Below are 16,052 nucleotides of genomic sequence, written 5' to 3'. Positions count from 1 at the left end.
AAGTTCAATCCAAACACACCCATAGTTTTTGTCATGATAAATAATAATAATAATTACAATGTCCTCCAAACTTTTGAAATGCATGATTGAACCCCTAATTTGAGAGTTTTGCTACAATGTCCCCCCGTGGTCTAATTTGGGGTTTAAAGTGGCGAAAGAGTTAGTCATTGTAAACATGTGACTCACATGAAACAAAATGACTAAATTGTCATGCAAGGTAAATTATAATATTTTATTTAAAAAAAAAAAAACATTTGCATGCCACAACCCCCCCCCCCCTTTTCAAATTAGCAATTAGCAAATGAATTCAATCTGGCCTCAAAAGTTGATAAATCATGAAATAAAAATTAAATTAAAAAGTGTCCTAGATCAAAATTCAATAGCAAAGCACAATCCAAAACCCTACACACACACACACACACAAAAAGAGGAAAAAAAAATCCATTGTGTTTTCATATCCCATCTTATCAAGCCTAGACTTGAACCACCATCTAACGGGCAGAACCACCACAGGTCAACCTCGTTGCCAACAAAGCCACCCAAAAACCACAACCTCGAACTATCAACTCTATTCTGAGAGCCATCAAACAAACCATTTGATCCACAACTCGAAACATTACACAACCAAGGTCCCATACAGCCCAATCCACCAAAACTAAAATCCCAAATAACCCACAAAGCCATTAGCCACTCCAACCCCCGTTGTCAACCCAATCCATTAGCCTCAAACACCACAACAGAGGCCCAAAAACCCCTTCCCTGTACCCATAAATGAGAGAAAGATGGAGAGAGAATTGAAATAAGGGGTCAATTGTGCATTTTATTCTTACATTAATGAGGTTAGTGAGTCTTAACTCTATAGCCTGTTTATAGCACTAGTCAAGAAGTTGGAAATCATTCTTGGCAATAACGCAGTGTTAGCAAGTCCAAACTAAGAAAATAACAAAATTGTAAATAGAATATGAATGTGAAAGGAGAGAGCATCATTTCACTCTACTCTGGGACTACCTAAGTATTTTCTAGGAAGTGATATGATGATGTAAGGCTTCTTATATTTATTCAACAGTCAAATATTAGATTCCATCATTACTTTCAATAATTTCTTTGTGATCTCATAACAAATCAAGTAATCAACAAACAGGCTATGGATCCATTTCTGTTTTCATCTAAGGCAGCACACCCTTTCCTAAAGGGGTTCCAATAGCTATATAAAGGCAGTACACAAAGGGCAGTTTCAATCATAATTCATAAACATACATGTGCCTGAGCTTAATCAATTGATCCAGAAAATGGGAAGTGGAAAAACTTCATATAAGATGAAAAAAAAAGTATAACATCAAAAATTCATATCATGATGTACATGATGAAGGCCAATGTCCCTCTGCTAAAAATATAAACATAAATAAGACACCAAGATACTGTACAATTACTCCAAAGAGGGGTTATCTGGAGCTATACAACCATTGAAAATTTCACGGCATTAAAAGAGCCTTCTCCCTCTTCATATATAACAAAATTTAAGGATGCATTTATCTACAGCTTACAATGAGGCAGCCATACCAGTAATACAAAATAAGAAAGAATGAGGAAGGTGAAAATAGAAAAGAGAGAACAATTGTATCGACTTACATATACAGAGAGAGAGAGAGAGAGAGAGAGAGAAATCACATTATCAATCAAAGTTCCCACCTTGCAAGTTTTCATCAAAAAGGTCAGATTGAGACCCACTGGGAACAAGGATTGAAGAGGACCACTGATCTGGGACCATAACAAAATAAGCAGTCATGGCTTTCCTGAAACGCTTCTTGTACTGCTGAGGTGAGATCACAGTCGGAGACGTGTTCTTAGATCCGCCAAGGATGCCCGAAGTCTTCACCCAAGTTTCAAGATGCTTGTCCCATGTATATTGCCTCATAAAATCAATGATCCCTAGAACTAGCTCATGCTTTTCCTCATCCACACCAACCAACAATGAGTAGTCCATTACATCAATCGACTGTGGCAACATATAATGATATATTAGAAAACACACAAACATAGACACAGAGTGAGAGAAGCATGCATTCCACTGAAGCATATCAAAAGTTCTATTAAGAGACTAAGCTATCTACCAGACTGAGCACACCCAAGGTTTCAAGGCAGGTCTCAGCTATAGAATAAACATTAAAGGCAGATAATCTAAGGAAGAAATCAGAGGTGCCCATCCTGTGACTAGGCAGTAGCAGCAGTATAATAACCTTGAAGGATCTCTAAGAAAATAAAAACCAGTCAAATGATTGTTAACCCATCCTAACATCAAAATTACTGAAATAGCAAGGTCCAGTATTTACATACTTTAGGTCATCTTAGGGCTTAAAACAAAACCACTATGGGGAATCGTTTATTGTGTGTATGCCCATAATATCATGAAAGTCAAATCCAACTTACAGCAAGAAAGGAAGTATCATTCCAAACAGCTCTCTCTAGTAATCGTTTTGCCTTGTTTCCCAGAAAAATTGGAGAGGTTGGCATTGCTTCAATCAAATTCTGATCCAGCAGAACTTTATTGCTCCCACTTGTGTCCGGATTATACCGTGAACGTGAAGATCCTTTAAGGTCATAAAGTCGGGTGACATTACGCCTATATAGAAGATTCTCCATTACCAAAACATCTAACTTTGATTCTTTCCCTCCTTTGAGATGCTTTAACGAAATCTTCAAGACATTGCCAACAAAAGAAAAACCAAATAGCAAATTAATCAACAAAGTTGTATGAAAAGAATAAGCATGTGATAAATTAATCTATGAAATAACATTCTATGGATGGATAACAGCTTTAGATAATATTTTAAAAGTGGACAATTTTAGGAGGAGAAGAAAAATTGTTTTGGATTGGTTTTTGCAGTGTAAGAATAGCAGTGAGACAATAGATCATCATCCATTACATTATGCCATGGAGATGAAGTGTTTGTAGCAGGTTCTATCTTTTATTTGTCGTGCATTTGGCAATGCCTAGGACATGCTAGAAAGGGAGATTCAGTCATCATGACAGTAGTAAGATTTAGAATTCTGTATCACTTTACCTCATGTTAACACTCTAGAGAGAATAATAATCACACTTTCAATGGAGTAGGATCCTCTCCATTTGTTTGAAATGAAGAGGGTCCGTTTTATTATGAAGATCTAGATTTTCACAAATCTAAAGATGCATATTATTATCTTAGTTTAAATAATGTGGCACTGCATATGCTTTTAGATTCATTAAAAATAAATAAATGAAAATTTTCTTCACCGTGAAATGTCTCTCTGAAAGTGTAACTCAGATAGTTGGATTGATTTTTATTTAGTTGTACAGAATAATATTAGTTATGCAAAACAACTATTCAGGTGTGGTGGTTATGCAGTTATGAGTTTGTTGTACAGGTAGTTAAACATTCTGTTCTGATTCAATTTGGCACCTGATAGACTAGTAAAGTCCTCTATAAATACAAGGGTTGTGCTCAGATTGTATGTACATTTTTTAAACTCTAAATAAACTTGTTCTTATACATTTCTCAATTCAGTGTTTCTTCTTCTATTTGATCCTTCATCACTCTCTCCATCTCAAGGCAAATAGAGAGGGATCCTAATACACTTTCAATAGTGTTGAGCAGTTAGCTTCTATGTTCTAGTGATCACTATTTTTTTTTTTTTTTTTGAGAATAAATGATCACTATTGATTGGAGCTATCCTCCATTGTCATTCATTTTTTGAATTTTAAATAGTAACTTAAGTAAGATACTATGTACTCCTCCTATGTACTGTTTTAACCTTTTTTGGGCTCTATAAGTTACTTTTTCCACTATTTTAATAAGTTTAAAAAAATATATATTTAAAAAAAGGGTATCGGGTTTGATTCAAAGGGTTGTAAACGAGCCTAAAACTAAAAACTCAAGCTTGGCTTGCTTATAAGCAAACAAACATGAATGAGCCTTTTATCAAAGCCAAATTCGAGCTATTCAACAGCTTGGTTCATTTACAACCCTCCATTTGAAACTCTAACATAGTAAAGATGATATTGTAATTTTTTTTAATAAAAAAATTGCAAGGATTTAGGCAATAAAGTTCTAATTCAGCCTTAAATCAACAGGTCAGATATCCATCCAATATTTTAACAATGTGAATTTTTTTTTTTTTTTTTTTTGGTTGCTTGAATAACAGTATAGTATGCATGGTACCTAAGAAGCACCAACATGAACATTGCAATACATCAATTATTGAAAATTGAAGATAAGATATGGCAAGAACACTTTACCCTTAATCAACAGGTCAGATATCCATCCAATATTTTAATAAAGTGATTTTTTTTTTAATCTTTTTTCTTGAATAACAATATAGTATGCATGGTGCACCAACATGAAGGTGGCAATAAATCAATTATTGAAAATTTAAGATATGATATGGCAAGAACAATTTAATTAATTAATATATAAATATATACTTTTTAAGTACACACTAATCATTATGCTAATTTGTAGTATAAAAGATAAAAAGCAAATGCTAAAAATTATAAAAATATGTTTAAATAATCTAATTAAGCTACTAGTTTCATGGAGAGAAAGTGAGCAAAAGAAAATAAAGAGTTAAATAAATATCCCACAGTATCTGAGAGTATCCATATTGTAAACATGTCTGGTACAGATATGGCTACTAGTTTGAAGAATCCATGGTTCCTAGCATGGTACACATGGACTTGAAATTAAATCACAAAATACATGGTTTTATAGGTCTAGAGTGTGCTTATAGCTAAATTGTGATATAGCTATATTACTTGCTTGACTATCTATATTTCTTAAGAAGAATATTCAAGGTTAAGGTAGAAAGAAATTCATCACTTAGTGTTGGCATTGAAAGATTTGGGTAATCTATGTCATTTATCAGATCATTCTGAATCCTGATTGCCTTTAAAAATAGTTTTAAGCTTTTTCATTATGGCCAAATTTAGACACCATACCTGATAAATGCCCAAGATCTTTGCCAGACAAGTTGGGCTTCTTGTACTGATTGATTCAGACAAATACTTAAAGTAAGCCGGTGCAAACTTGATGAATGACTCCAGCTCTGTCTTCGTGACCTGTTTGATGATAAATCGATCATCCAAGGTTTTTGCAAAGAAAACATTGCTTTTGCCACCCTGGGCCCCCCATTTCTTACAACGACTAATAGATCGTACAAAATCTAACTCGGAAGGGCAACAAGTCCTCCTCAAAGCCTCAAATCGCTTTGCATAGTAGCAAGTTACTGTGTACTTCACCTTCCCAGGAGGGCCATCATCTGTAAAAGAAACTCTAACATGCAAATCCTTGGTGTACAAGAGTGGGTCCACAGCCTGGGAACTCCGGGACCCAGAAGCAGATAAGTTGCTCTCATCAGTGGAGGCAAGACTTCTGTAGGAATCAAGAATTGCTTCATCAAAAGAGTTCAGTGAGAGTAGATTCACTGAATCAAAAAGAGGCAACGAGACTGAAGAATCTAAAACATTCTTTGCTCTGTCTGGCTCAGAAATCTGGCAAAGATAATCCGAGGAGACAAGTGCATATGCTACAACACTAGTGGGTTCATCATCATATACATGCACAACAATGTCATTAACACCAGCAGGCAAAAGCAGTCTGGCACCATTTTGTCGAACCAACTCCCGAAATGATGAAACATAAACAGGATTGTACTCACCAAAACCAAGCTTCTGAGCATTCAATGAAATATTTTTGCTAAATGAACCATAGAAGTTCAGAAAATGCATCCCCACCCAGCTTGTGGAGCCTTCCATTTTGTCAGCTGGCTTAGGAGGCAACATAGAACTAAGAGTGGAAGCCACCTCAACCCCAGCTTGGTCAACAGCAAAACTTTCCACCAGCGATTTTGCTGCAACAGAATTTACCACAGTCAAATCAGGAAGAGAACGGCCATTATCTTTTAGTGTTACACTAACTGGATGACTTTCACCAGTCCATGCCGCATCAAGGGTATCAGATAAATTTTCCAAAATAGGATACTCTCCTTCTGAGTGGGCCCTTCGAACATTTCCTCCACTTTTCAGAGGGTCAGAATCATCACTGATATTCTTACTAGAAGAACGGTCAACACCCTTCCTATGATTCATATCCAAATCCATATCACTTACTTTATGAAGTTCACTGGGATTTTTAAAATGTCCAGCATTTCCTCCTTGGTTAAGGTTTACATAAGGCTTTGTCTCCAAAAGAGAGTCACAACTACTATAGCCTTTACCTGCCTTCATGGTCGCATTCTTCTCGACAAGCTTCTCCACAGAACTAACTGATTTCTCCACAAGTTTCGGAATGGAACTGCTCAAACCTTCGTGGAGATTGTTGTTACTTAATCTGGCTTCATGTATCAGACGTTGGTCCCAGACATAAGAATGGAAAAGTATCTGCCTCCGCAATTTATTGATCTCAAGAATATCATAAGTCAGTTGACCAAATTTTACCTTCTTGCAGATCACTTTTTCTACTGCTTCCTAAACAATGTCATAAATTACTCAGAAATAAGATGGTGTACCCAACTGACCTCCTTTTCCACAAAAGAAAATTAAAAGTAATGCCAAGTGATTTTATGCAGCAAGGACAACAGAAGTATGATTTAACTTTTAAGCAATAAAAGTATAGATAATGGACTATATATTGCATGATAAAATGCATAACTTTATCTACAAGATCAATCAGTGAGTGAATGGCCTGATTTTATGCATAGGCCAAGGTATATATACAGCATATAGAACAAAGAAACCTCTCTATAAACAAATATGTTTTGAAATGGTTAGAATAATGGGTAAATGATTAAAGTTACCATTTCTTAACAACCTATGAATAATGGTTTAAATGATTAAATTCACCACTTCCTTTTAACTTAAGTTTTTGAGACAATTCGTAATTTATCATAGCATCAGAGAATGTGGCCTTGAGTTTGAATCGTGACTCCACTCTACCTCCCATTTAAAAATCTCACATGTTGAGCCTCACTTATTAAAGGAAAGGATGGATCCACACGTGAGGGCAAGTGTTAAAACATAGAATAATGGTTAAATAATTAAACTCAACCTTTCTAACAATTTAAGCTTTTGGGACAAATGATAATTTATCAAGAATAAAATAAATTAAACCTTGGGGAGCATGAACTGCAACAAGATACCTGATACAGGCTAAAAGAAGAAGCAAGCTTATACATATTCAAAATATTCCAAAACATAATTTTATTTAAAGATATGGGCCAAATAAGCACCTTTCAATGGCTAAATAGTTAATAATTAGTCTCATTTTGTTAGTTAGATAGGTTAGATAGTTGCTGTTTTAACTTTAATTAAGTTTCTTTAACTTTGGCTAAAGTAGGCATAATGTAATCCAGGAATTTCCAGATTTACTAGAATTGACTGTGCCAGAGGCCCATTAGTCTTTTTTTAAGTATTGAAGTCTCTTTTTATAGATATTTTGTTTTAGTAGTTTCCTACTTGGTTTAGAAGTTCTTTTTATTACTTTTTTTTTTTTTTATTACAAAATCCTAGTCGCTGTAGGAAAATGGTTCATACCCAATGCATAAGGCTCCAGATTCTGGTGGGGGTCTGACAGTAGTGGTTGGTAGGGAACCTTACCCCAATTTTGGAGAGGCTAATTCCCAGACTCCAACCCGCAACAAATCACTTGAGCAGAGAATTTTCCATATAAAGGCTTTTTATTGAAGCTATCAAAATTTAGATATTGAACTTGGTGAAATTCCAGAAGCTTTGTTAAAACTGAAGGTTTGATTACCTTCTTCCTACACATTATTGATTAGGAAACCTAAGTGAGATTGCCTAAGCTGTTTCATTTCTTTCTTTATTTTTTCTTCTTCCTTCAAATCACTGTTTCAATACCAAACAGCCATCAATACCAAACATCCCTAAATCCTCATAAATCAAACCCATCCAAGAAGCCTTCATTACCTCAAATTCTTGTTTCTCCTTATGTAGCAACCCTTCCAGTTCTGCAATATGATGCCTTGAGTCAGGTGCTTTCACACCAGGATCTTGTAAATCTGCACTTGATATATTCTCTGAAATCTTACGCAGAGCCTTGTACACTTCAGTAAATAGGCCTTCAGCCATTTTACACAGCTATGACACAAGACAAATAATCTCGTAAGCATTAAAAAAATCCAAATCACTTGCTGCATTTGAAACAGGAATTGTAATCACTGCACCTCATTTACTTCTGTTTTTATCCACTCCTGATTATCATAGAAAAATTCAAGTTTTTGTGGTGGAAGATAAACAGAATGGACATCAATTGAAGCATAGCGGAAGCAAGCAACCATTCTCCCAAAACTGCACATGTAAAAGCAAAAAAATTTCAGATTTTTTTTGGATAAGTAAAAAACTTCATTGAAATAAGATGAAAAAAATACAATAAACCAAATCACACAGCCACTGTGCTATGGAACCAGTCATTTTAACCTGAGATTCCCCTGAACAAGTCTACCAGAGCGACAACAGAATCATGCAACCAAGCACCATGCAACGTATAATGAAAACAATGCCATGTCAAACCCCAGAACTTACATATAGGAAAAAAGGCCAACATCAACAACAGAAGTGCACACACTCTTCCAATCAAACATCAATTGAGCAGTTAATGTCTTGGTTCAAACAAAACAGCTGACACAATATTCAAGCATATCGATTTACTTGATTTCAGTTCACTACTTCAGTCATAGTAGATATTGGAGCACAGATGCAAGTCAACATGTGTGCTTCTCAAAATTGTAAATTTCAGTAATTAATAAATTTTCTACCCATGTCCAATTTGCATAAAAACAGGTATCACTATATGCATAGTACAGTCAATGATTCATTTCTTGATAAGTGAGAAATAAGCAGAACAAAAGGACTCAAATTAATTGGTGCATATTAAACATTTCTGTCTCACATATTCCACTTCATATTTACCACAATAATGTAATTTTAGTGGAAAAAGCATACCCATAGAACCGGAGACAATCTCTGTGTAGAGAATGTCCACAGCTTGCAACCCTACTTGCAGCTGCATGATTTGAGAAGCTCAGTTCCAAAAATTTACCGAAAGATAATCCCCATGCAGCATCAGACATTACAACTCTCTCAGTGGCTGGAGGGAAGCCATTGGTCCGGGGACATTTAAGGCACCTGTGCCACATCCAGATTTTACCCTCTCGTTCCCCTGGTAAGAGAAACTCTGGAAGTTTCTTAACAGATATTGTAAGGCTCCCTTGCTGATGGGTATAGCAATAAACATGTGCTTCTGATGGCATGTCGCACGAACGACAGCGGTAACTCTGATAAAGAAGAGTGAACCAAATTTCAACTTGCAGTCTTTGGATTTTCAAGAGAGGAAACATGTTTTATGTCAAAAGAATCAGAATAATTAACAGACTAAATAATACCTGACCAAACAAATGATCTCGTAAAAACCGCCCCAAAGGCTTATCAAAGCTTCCATAATATTTGATTCGAAGGAGATGGGCTCGTTCGCACACAGTTCCTTTCCACACACAACGTGATGATAAGGACACCAAAATGCTTTGATGGTCAGAAGGTGAGGGTGGAAACTCTTCCTTTGAAGCTCCCATCCCCTCATTCTGATTATTAGTATCTCCTTTTAAGGATCCCAAATCTTGAGAACCTAGGTTATTTGCAGCCAAAGCATTGCCATGAGTATGACTAGTGGCAACACCTTGTTGTAATGCCCCTGAGGCACCAATAGAATCAGAAACCAGATTATCACCTATAATAGCTTTCCTTGTGTCAACTGTTTGACCCTGATAAGACTCCTTAGGACCTGTTCTATTCTTCTCCTCCAAGGCATAATTTAAGGATAGCTCACTGTAGAAAGAAGCTGAGCTACCTTGCTCTGAAGAAGAAAGGGAAGTCAAGGAAGAAGAAGATTCTACAGAGCAAAAGGCAGGTTCAGCATCAATAGGACAGGAGAAAAGAACTTTAGACAACCCAGTTGGACTAGCCCCTTCCACTTTGCAAATAGGGTCACTATTGGTAGATGGGGCTCCACCTGAATATGATTTCTGTAGTTTAATGGAAGGTTTAGGATCCAGAGGGTTTACAGTGCCCGGAACAGTAAAACCAGGAATTGTGGAAATGGACCTCTCAATACTTGATAGTTTATCAGGTAATGCAACAGTTATTGGAGACTTCAGAGGGAGTTCTGGAAGTGAAGCACCTTCATCAGCCAGAAAAGATGTCTCCAAAGCTAGGTGATAAGCTGCAAAAACTCCATACTGGACCACATGTTTCACCTTCTTCAACTCATCCTCATTGGGACCCTTGAGCAAAATCTAAAAAATAATAATAATAAAAATTAAAAAAAATAAATAAATAAAAAGCAAAGAAAAAGATCTACCAAAATCTTTTCACGACAATTTCTCTAGAATCAGCAGAAACAAAAATTAGGATAAGATGGGGTAACTAAGGTACTCCACTGGCTGATTGCAATGTCCCATTGGTCCAAGCTAGGAACAAATCATACTAACAACCCTGTTCTATATGCCCTCACTAACCAACTTGCAACTCCAGTACACTAGTTTTCTAAGTTCACTGATATGTTATGTTGGATGAAACTAGAAAACTGTCAGTCCAGACACCATGCACATGGCCTCAAAAACAAGACACCATTAAGCCAATGACGCAGACTTGTAAACCAAATTGAAACAGAATAAACTTAATAATATATTTTGTGTGTGAACATGTTTTTTGTATTCAAGGACTTACAGTACAACCGAAAGGCTTTGGACAACCCTCAAAAAACATCAGTGTCTTTGTCAATTTCTTCCCACCACGACCAGCACTGCCATCCGCTTCAAGGAATTTCTCCACATGAAATGAGCCACAATACCCCAGTTTTGGCGTAACAAAGTGATCAATTGAAGGGACTATTTTTGCACCAGTGCAGCGTGCGATACGCTCTAAAAGCGGCCTCTTAATATTCAGAACAAGTGATATGTCTTTTGCAAGAAGGTACTCTTGAGCATATCTAGAAACTGACTTCTCAACCAAAAGGATATTAGGGTGATGAGCATCAATCTTCGCAACTGCCATCTTCAAATGGTCCATTTCCTGAAAGAATACAAAGAACACCAAAACAAGAAACATCCCACTTTTCTTAGTGAATGACAGAAAGTGAGTAATTAGAGTATCTTGTGAACTTGATCCCTCTTTAAAAATTCATGCACCCAAGGCTATGATGAGGAAAGGTAAATATTTAAACCTGCTGCAACAAAGTATCAAAACTCGACAAGTGGTTGGTAACACGCTGATACTCCAAAGCTCCTCCAAGTATTAGTAGACGCGGTTTTTCTATTTTTGTTTTCATTCGCCGATGAGCTACGTTTTTCTTACACACAATTCCTTTGACCACCACACTAGGTAAAAAGAAGAAAAGAATTAAAGATCATCCATAAAGATAACATTGGTAGGTAGCAACAAGAAGATAAATTTCATGAATCTCCCAATCATAGTTGCTGTTCGTAACTTCCTACTCACCTTTAGATATAATTCAGGGCCATGCCTTATATAGAAGACATTCTATCTTATTCTTACTACCAATGATATGAAAAAAAAATTGCATCTTCTCCAGTGTACTTCCCCAGATAATAAGAAAAGAAAATGTGAACAACCAAGACTTGATCGTTCCACTAGAAGCATGAGGCAAATCACATGTTATGGAAGACAAACAATATTAAAGGGGACAGATTATCCTATCAAGCATTTGACGCATCTATTCTGCATACAGTTCCCCAAGTCAAAACTGAGAATTTGAAACATCCATTAAACACAAGTTAGCTTCCATCTTGGCCATATAAATGGTTCAGCATCAGGGTATGACTAAAATCTATATAATATTCTAAAAAAAAAAAATAGAATCACTTATAAGTTCCCGAATATTTCAAAACATAAAGACAAGACAGTCAGTTGCAACAAGCTCAAGATTATTATTTGGACATGGCCTCCCAAAAGAAGCAAGCCAAAAGAATGTTAAGTTGGTTGCATTGATAAAAGTAGAATTATAAATCCTTGGTCTAATAATTACCTCCCACTGTGACACCCAGAAGCTATGCATTTAACCTTCACATATCCACCAGGATCCATTCCTTCACCCTTGCTTGTATCAGGCTTAAGAAGTGTGGCAGCTTCCCAGGACAAAGATGTAATTATCTCCAACCAACTCTCCTTGTCATGCTCATCACCCACAGGTAGGTTTTCAACCTGCAAAAGCTGAGATACCAAAGCTCTAAAATGCCCTTCCACCACATTTTTCATGGCTTTCCTGTGCTCCTCACATGACTTGTCCCTACTACGAGACTCCCCACTACCAAAGCTATTTGAAGATTGTAAATATCCCCACTCTCCTGCAGTACTATGATCATCACCATCATCATCAAATAGAACAGGCTCTCTTTCATCCTCTTTATCCTCTGGCTCTGGAGGGAGCCAGAGTAGCCCATTATTCTCAAAATCCACAGGTTCAGCATCCAGACTCTCCATGTCATATGCAGAAGCTTCACAGCCATCACAGTTATCATGTTCATGTGCTTCTTCCCTGAGTTTGTTAATTCCATTCTCACCCTTCATGTCAAAATTCTCAGGTAACAGTAAGGAACTCAAATTTTTCAAGTCGTTGCTATCGCTATTGGGATGCGCATTATGAGGACCATAGACATGGTCAATCTCATCTATGTTAACTGCATCATAATAGTCAGAATCCCGAGAGATATGTCTTCTTTCGGAATCTAAATGACAAACACCATAGTCATCATCCTCATCATCACTCCTAGTGAAGAAGGATAAGCAAAAATTAACATAACATTTTAAGAACAGAAAAACATCAAGGAAGCATTATAAATGACATTTAATGATCATGGTTATATACAATTACCATAGGAGCATAATCACAAGTGCAACATCAGAAGAAGGTGGCTTGATGCTGATGTGGATAATAAAATGTTCAAGGAAAAAGAAGATTAAATACCAAAAGATTCAATATTTGTGGTATAGTTTTGATGTGAGACTTTCTTGGCACCTTTCGTAAGTTACTTTAGTTACTATTGAGTCTATGTATTATGTTTACAAGGTTAAAAAGCTGTTAGTTCAGTTTTAATTAAGTTAACTAGAATAAGGGCAATTTGGTAATATCCAAATTTTGTGTTTAGAATCCTTTTCCTATTTGGTTTAGAAATTCTGAAATATTTTTTCATTGTTATTAATAATTCTAATCTTTCTAGGAATAGGTTATTTAGGAGTCTAAGTCCTTCTAAGAAAGAATTTGGCAATAGCCTATATAAAGGCTTTATTATAGTCAATAACATTGATAGTGAGATTGATTTTATAAGTTAAGTTCCAGCAGCTTCTTTTAAGCTTTGAGGATGAGATTGCCTTCTCCTACCTAGGTGTGATTACCTAGTGTTTTATCTTTATTTCATGTTCTTTTCATTGGTTCAATACCAAACAGGCGTCAACACATTCAAGATCTCATCAAGAATCTAATTTAGTGTTGAGTTCCTAAAGATCCAATATCAGAATTGGTATCAGAGCCCATTCAGAGTTAAGAGTACTAACTCATGCAAAGTAAGGCAAGAGAAGAGATACCCGTTGAAGCAATAGCCAAATCGGTTAGGAGATGGAGGCACTATGGCAGAGGCAAAGCTGGCACCTGTGCTCCTCTCGGATGTAAGACTGTGTTGCTCAACCATAATTGAGTCCATACGAGCAGACTGAGGAGGGCTATGAGCAGAAGAAGTATATGGCACGCGTTGGTAAGGTCCAGCGGAGTAAGGAGTGGAAACAACAGTGCTGCAGCTACTTTGATAAGTGCAACTGGACTTGCTGCTGGCCATGCTAGTTGCAGACGGTGATCGACTGATAGCAGGGCTGGGTGGTGCATCGGATTGGATGCCATTATCATTATCAACTCGTGCTACTGTTGTCCCCTGCACAGACCATTGCTTGAAGCAATAATTACACACCCTGATCCTCTCCCAATCTTCCCAAGCGCTATACCTAGGGCGGTCAGATGGGGCAGGAACTGAATTTGTTGTACACTTAGCACAGAAAACCCTACCACAAAGTCGACAATGATGCCTGCGGTTAAAAATGGTGAACTGGGAGTCACACTCATAACATACCCTACAGCTGTGATCAGGCATCCAGAAGTCCCTCGACCTCGACACATTGCCATCATTGCCTGACTGTGACTGGGACGCATTGCCTTCACTGCTTGGCTGTGCCTGGGACCCTGCACAGACCATTGCTTGAAGCAATAATTACACACCCTGATCCTCTCCCAATCTTCCCAAGCGCTATACCTAGGGCGGTCAGATGGGGCAGGAACTGAATTTGTTGTACACTTAGCACAGAAAACCCTACCACAAAGTCGACAATGATGCCTGCGGTTAAAAATGGTGAACTGGGAGTCACACTCATAACATACCCTACAGCTGTGATCAGGCATCCAGAAGTCCCTCGACCTCGACACATTGCCATCATTGCCTGACTGTGACTGGGACGCATTGCCTTCACTGCTTGGCTGTGCCTGGGACTGGCGAATGCCAGGGATCCAGGACCTGACAAAGTTTACTAACTCAAACAATTTGTTAATGCTGCTGCTGCTGCTGCTGTTGTTGTCGGGGGTGTCCATGGACAAAGGTGGATCACACCCAACTCAACCCCAATCATTGTGAAACACTCCTACCACCATATTGATGAGACCACAACCGTCCAGTCCTATTCATGGTGAAAAAATCACATCAACTTTCACAATCAAATCCAATACAAAACAAAAACAATAAAATTCAAGAAATTGAAAAATACCCAACAACCAAAGAAAACTCATAACTGAATACATAATGAACCAAACAAGTTTCAATAAACTATTTTTAAAAAATTTTAAAAAAACAAAAAAACACAAATAGTTGCATTTCAATGTTGGAATTGGAGTAATAGTCCTAAATTTAATTGTTCCTTAACATAACATAAGATTATAAGATAGAATAGAACAGAAATGATTAAACAGTACTAAATACTAAAAACTAGCAAAAAAAGATTACCTGGGACAGTTTTTGCTGTGGTTGGCCATAAGAACTAAGACTCAATCCGACACACAACTCTCTGAAATTGAAAAGCCGTACCGAACAGCTCAACGTGGCAGAGGCAGTGGCAGTGGCAGTTGCAGTTGCAGTTTCGGTTTCAGTTTCGGTTCCCAGAAATTCTCAAAAGAATGTCTGTTATTGTCAATATTGTCTCGATACAATTTAACAATAACATAGATGAAACCAAAAACCCTTGTCAATAAGGCACTGGAATTCTGGATTCCACACGATAAAAATCACTGTCATAATCAAAAATATATTCCCCACACACCCAATACGATGTTGCTGTTTTTTTTTTTTTTAATGCTAACCGCACAAGTTTTTTTCACTTTTTTTTTTGTTTTTTTTTTTTTAAAAAGATAAGATATATATTATTATGACATTAATTACAGATGTTGTAGCATGCTTGCAGAAATCCCAACCTTCTTTTCTTTCTTATTTACTTTCTCTCTCTTTAGTTCTCACCGTCAAGTGTCAACTACTTTCTTTTCTTTTCTCTCTTTTTTTTTTTTTAATTTATAATATTATTTTAAGTTTGACACTCTTTTTTTGTTTTTTGCTAAAATTTAAGGTAAAGATGACAGCTATTAGCTAAGATTTCTAAAAAAAAAATATCTAAAGTTCTAATCTACTCCGAAATCACTTAACGCGGTTTGAAAATATCATATTAACGCAATTGTTCATAAATTATTTTAGAACATTTTTAATATTTTGATAAAATAGTTTTTAAACCAATACATCAGTTAACTTTTATCTTAATTTATTATTTAAAATACCTTTTATTCCCAAAAGGACAAAATTAACGTTTTTGGATTTTCTTTTTATGAAATTTTTTGGAAAGTTCTTTTATTGTATATCATAATATGGGTGGTTTTCTAATTTGAGAGATGTTTTTGTTTAGTGGTCAG

General features: G+C 36.5%; 1 protein-coding gene across 2 annotated transcripts; it reads right to left on the bottom strand.

The window, feature by feature from the left end:
- Window positions 1–1,312: 1,312 nt before the first annotated feature.
- Window positions 1,313–15,434, bottom strand: LOC115968331 (1-phosphatidylinositol-3-phosphate 5-kinase FAB1B). Of its 2 annotated transcripts, none has more exons than XM_031087705.1 (13): window positions 15,103–15,434; window positions 14,302–14,779; window positions 13,646–13,996; window positions 12,090–12,830; window positions 11,268–11,421; window positions 10,772–11,116; window positions 9,433–10,338; window positions 8,993–9,324; window positions 8,215–8,338; window positions 7,958–8,128; window positions 4,973–6,499; window positions 2,428–2,694; window positions 1,313–1,996 (listed from the first exon to the last, which is right to left on the bottom strand). In XM_031087705.1, the coding sequence occupies exons 2-13, from the start codon at window positions 14,691–14,693 to the stop codon at window positions 1,673–1,675; spliced, it is 5,634 nt and encodes a 1,877-aa protein (XP_030943565.1). In that variant the 5' UTR covers window positions 14,694–14,779; window positions 15,103–15,434; the 3' UTR covers window positions 1,313–1,672. The 2 variants fall into 2 exon arrangements, with proteins under 2 accessions (XP_030943565.1, XP_030943566.1); XM_031087706.1 differs by having other exon boundaries at window positions 13,646–14,283; window positions 14,589–14,779.
- Between the last annotated feature and the right edge of the window lie 618 nt (window positions 15,435–16,052).

Source organism: Quercus lobata, chromosome 11, assembly GCF_001633185.2.
Source record: "Quercus lobata isolate SW786 chromosome 11, ValleyOak3.0 Primary Assembly, whole genome shotgun sequence".
NCBI classification, from domain to species: Eukaryota; Viridiplantae; Streptophyta; class Magnoliopsida; order Fagales; family Fagaceae; genus Quercus; species Quercus lobata.
This window is presented reverse-complemented; position numbering and strand designations above follow the sequence as displayed.

What these genes read in the sequence shown, in the direction of transcription:
- LOC115968331 (XM_031087705.1), bottom strand. Translation starts at nt 14,693, where the DNA reads ATGGACACCCCCGACAACAACAGCAGCAGCAGCAGCAGCATTAACAAA. An exon ending in TCTGGGTGTCACAGTGGGAG is followed by an intron (nt 11,422 to 12,089) that starts GTAATTATTAGA and finishes CTTTTTACCTAG; the next exon opens with TGTGGTGGTCAAAGGAATTG. An exon ending in TAAAAACAGAAGTAAATGAG is followed by an intron (nt 8,129 to 8,214) that starts GTGCAGTGATTA and finishes CTTGTGTCATAG; the next exon opens with CTGTGTAAAATGGCTGAAGG.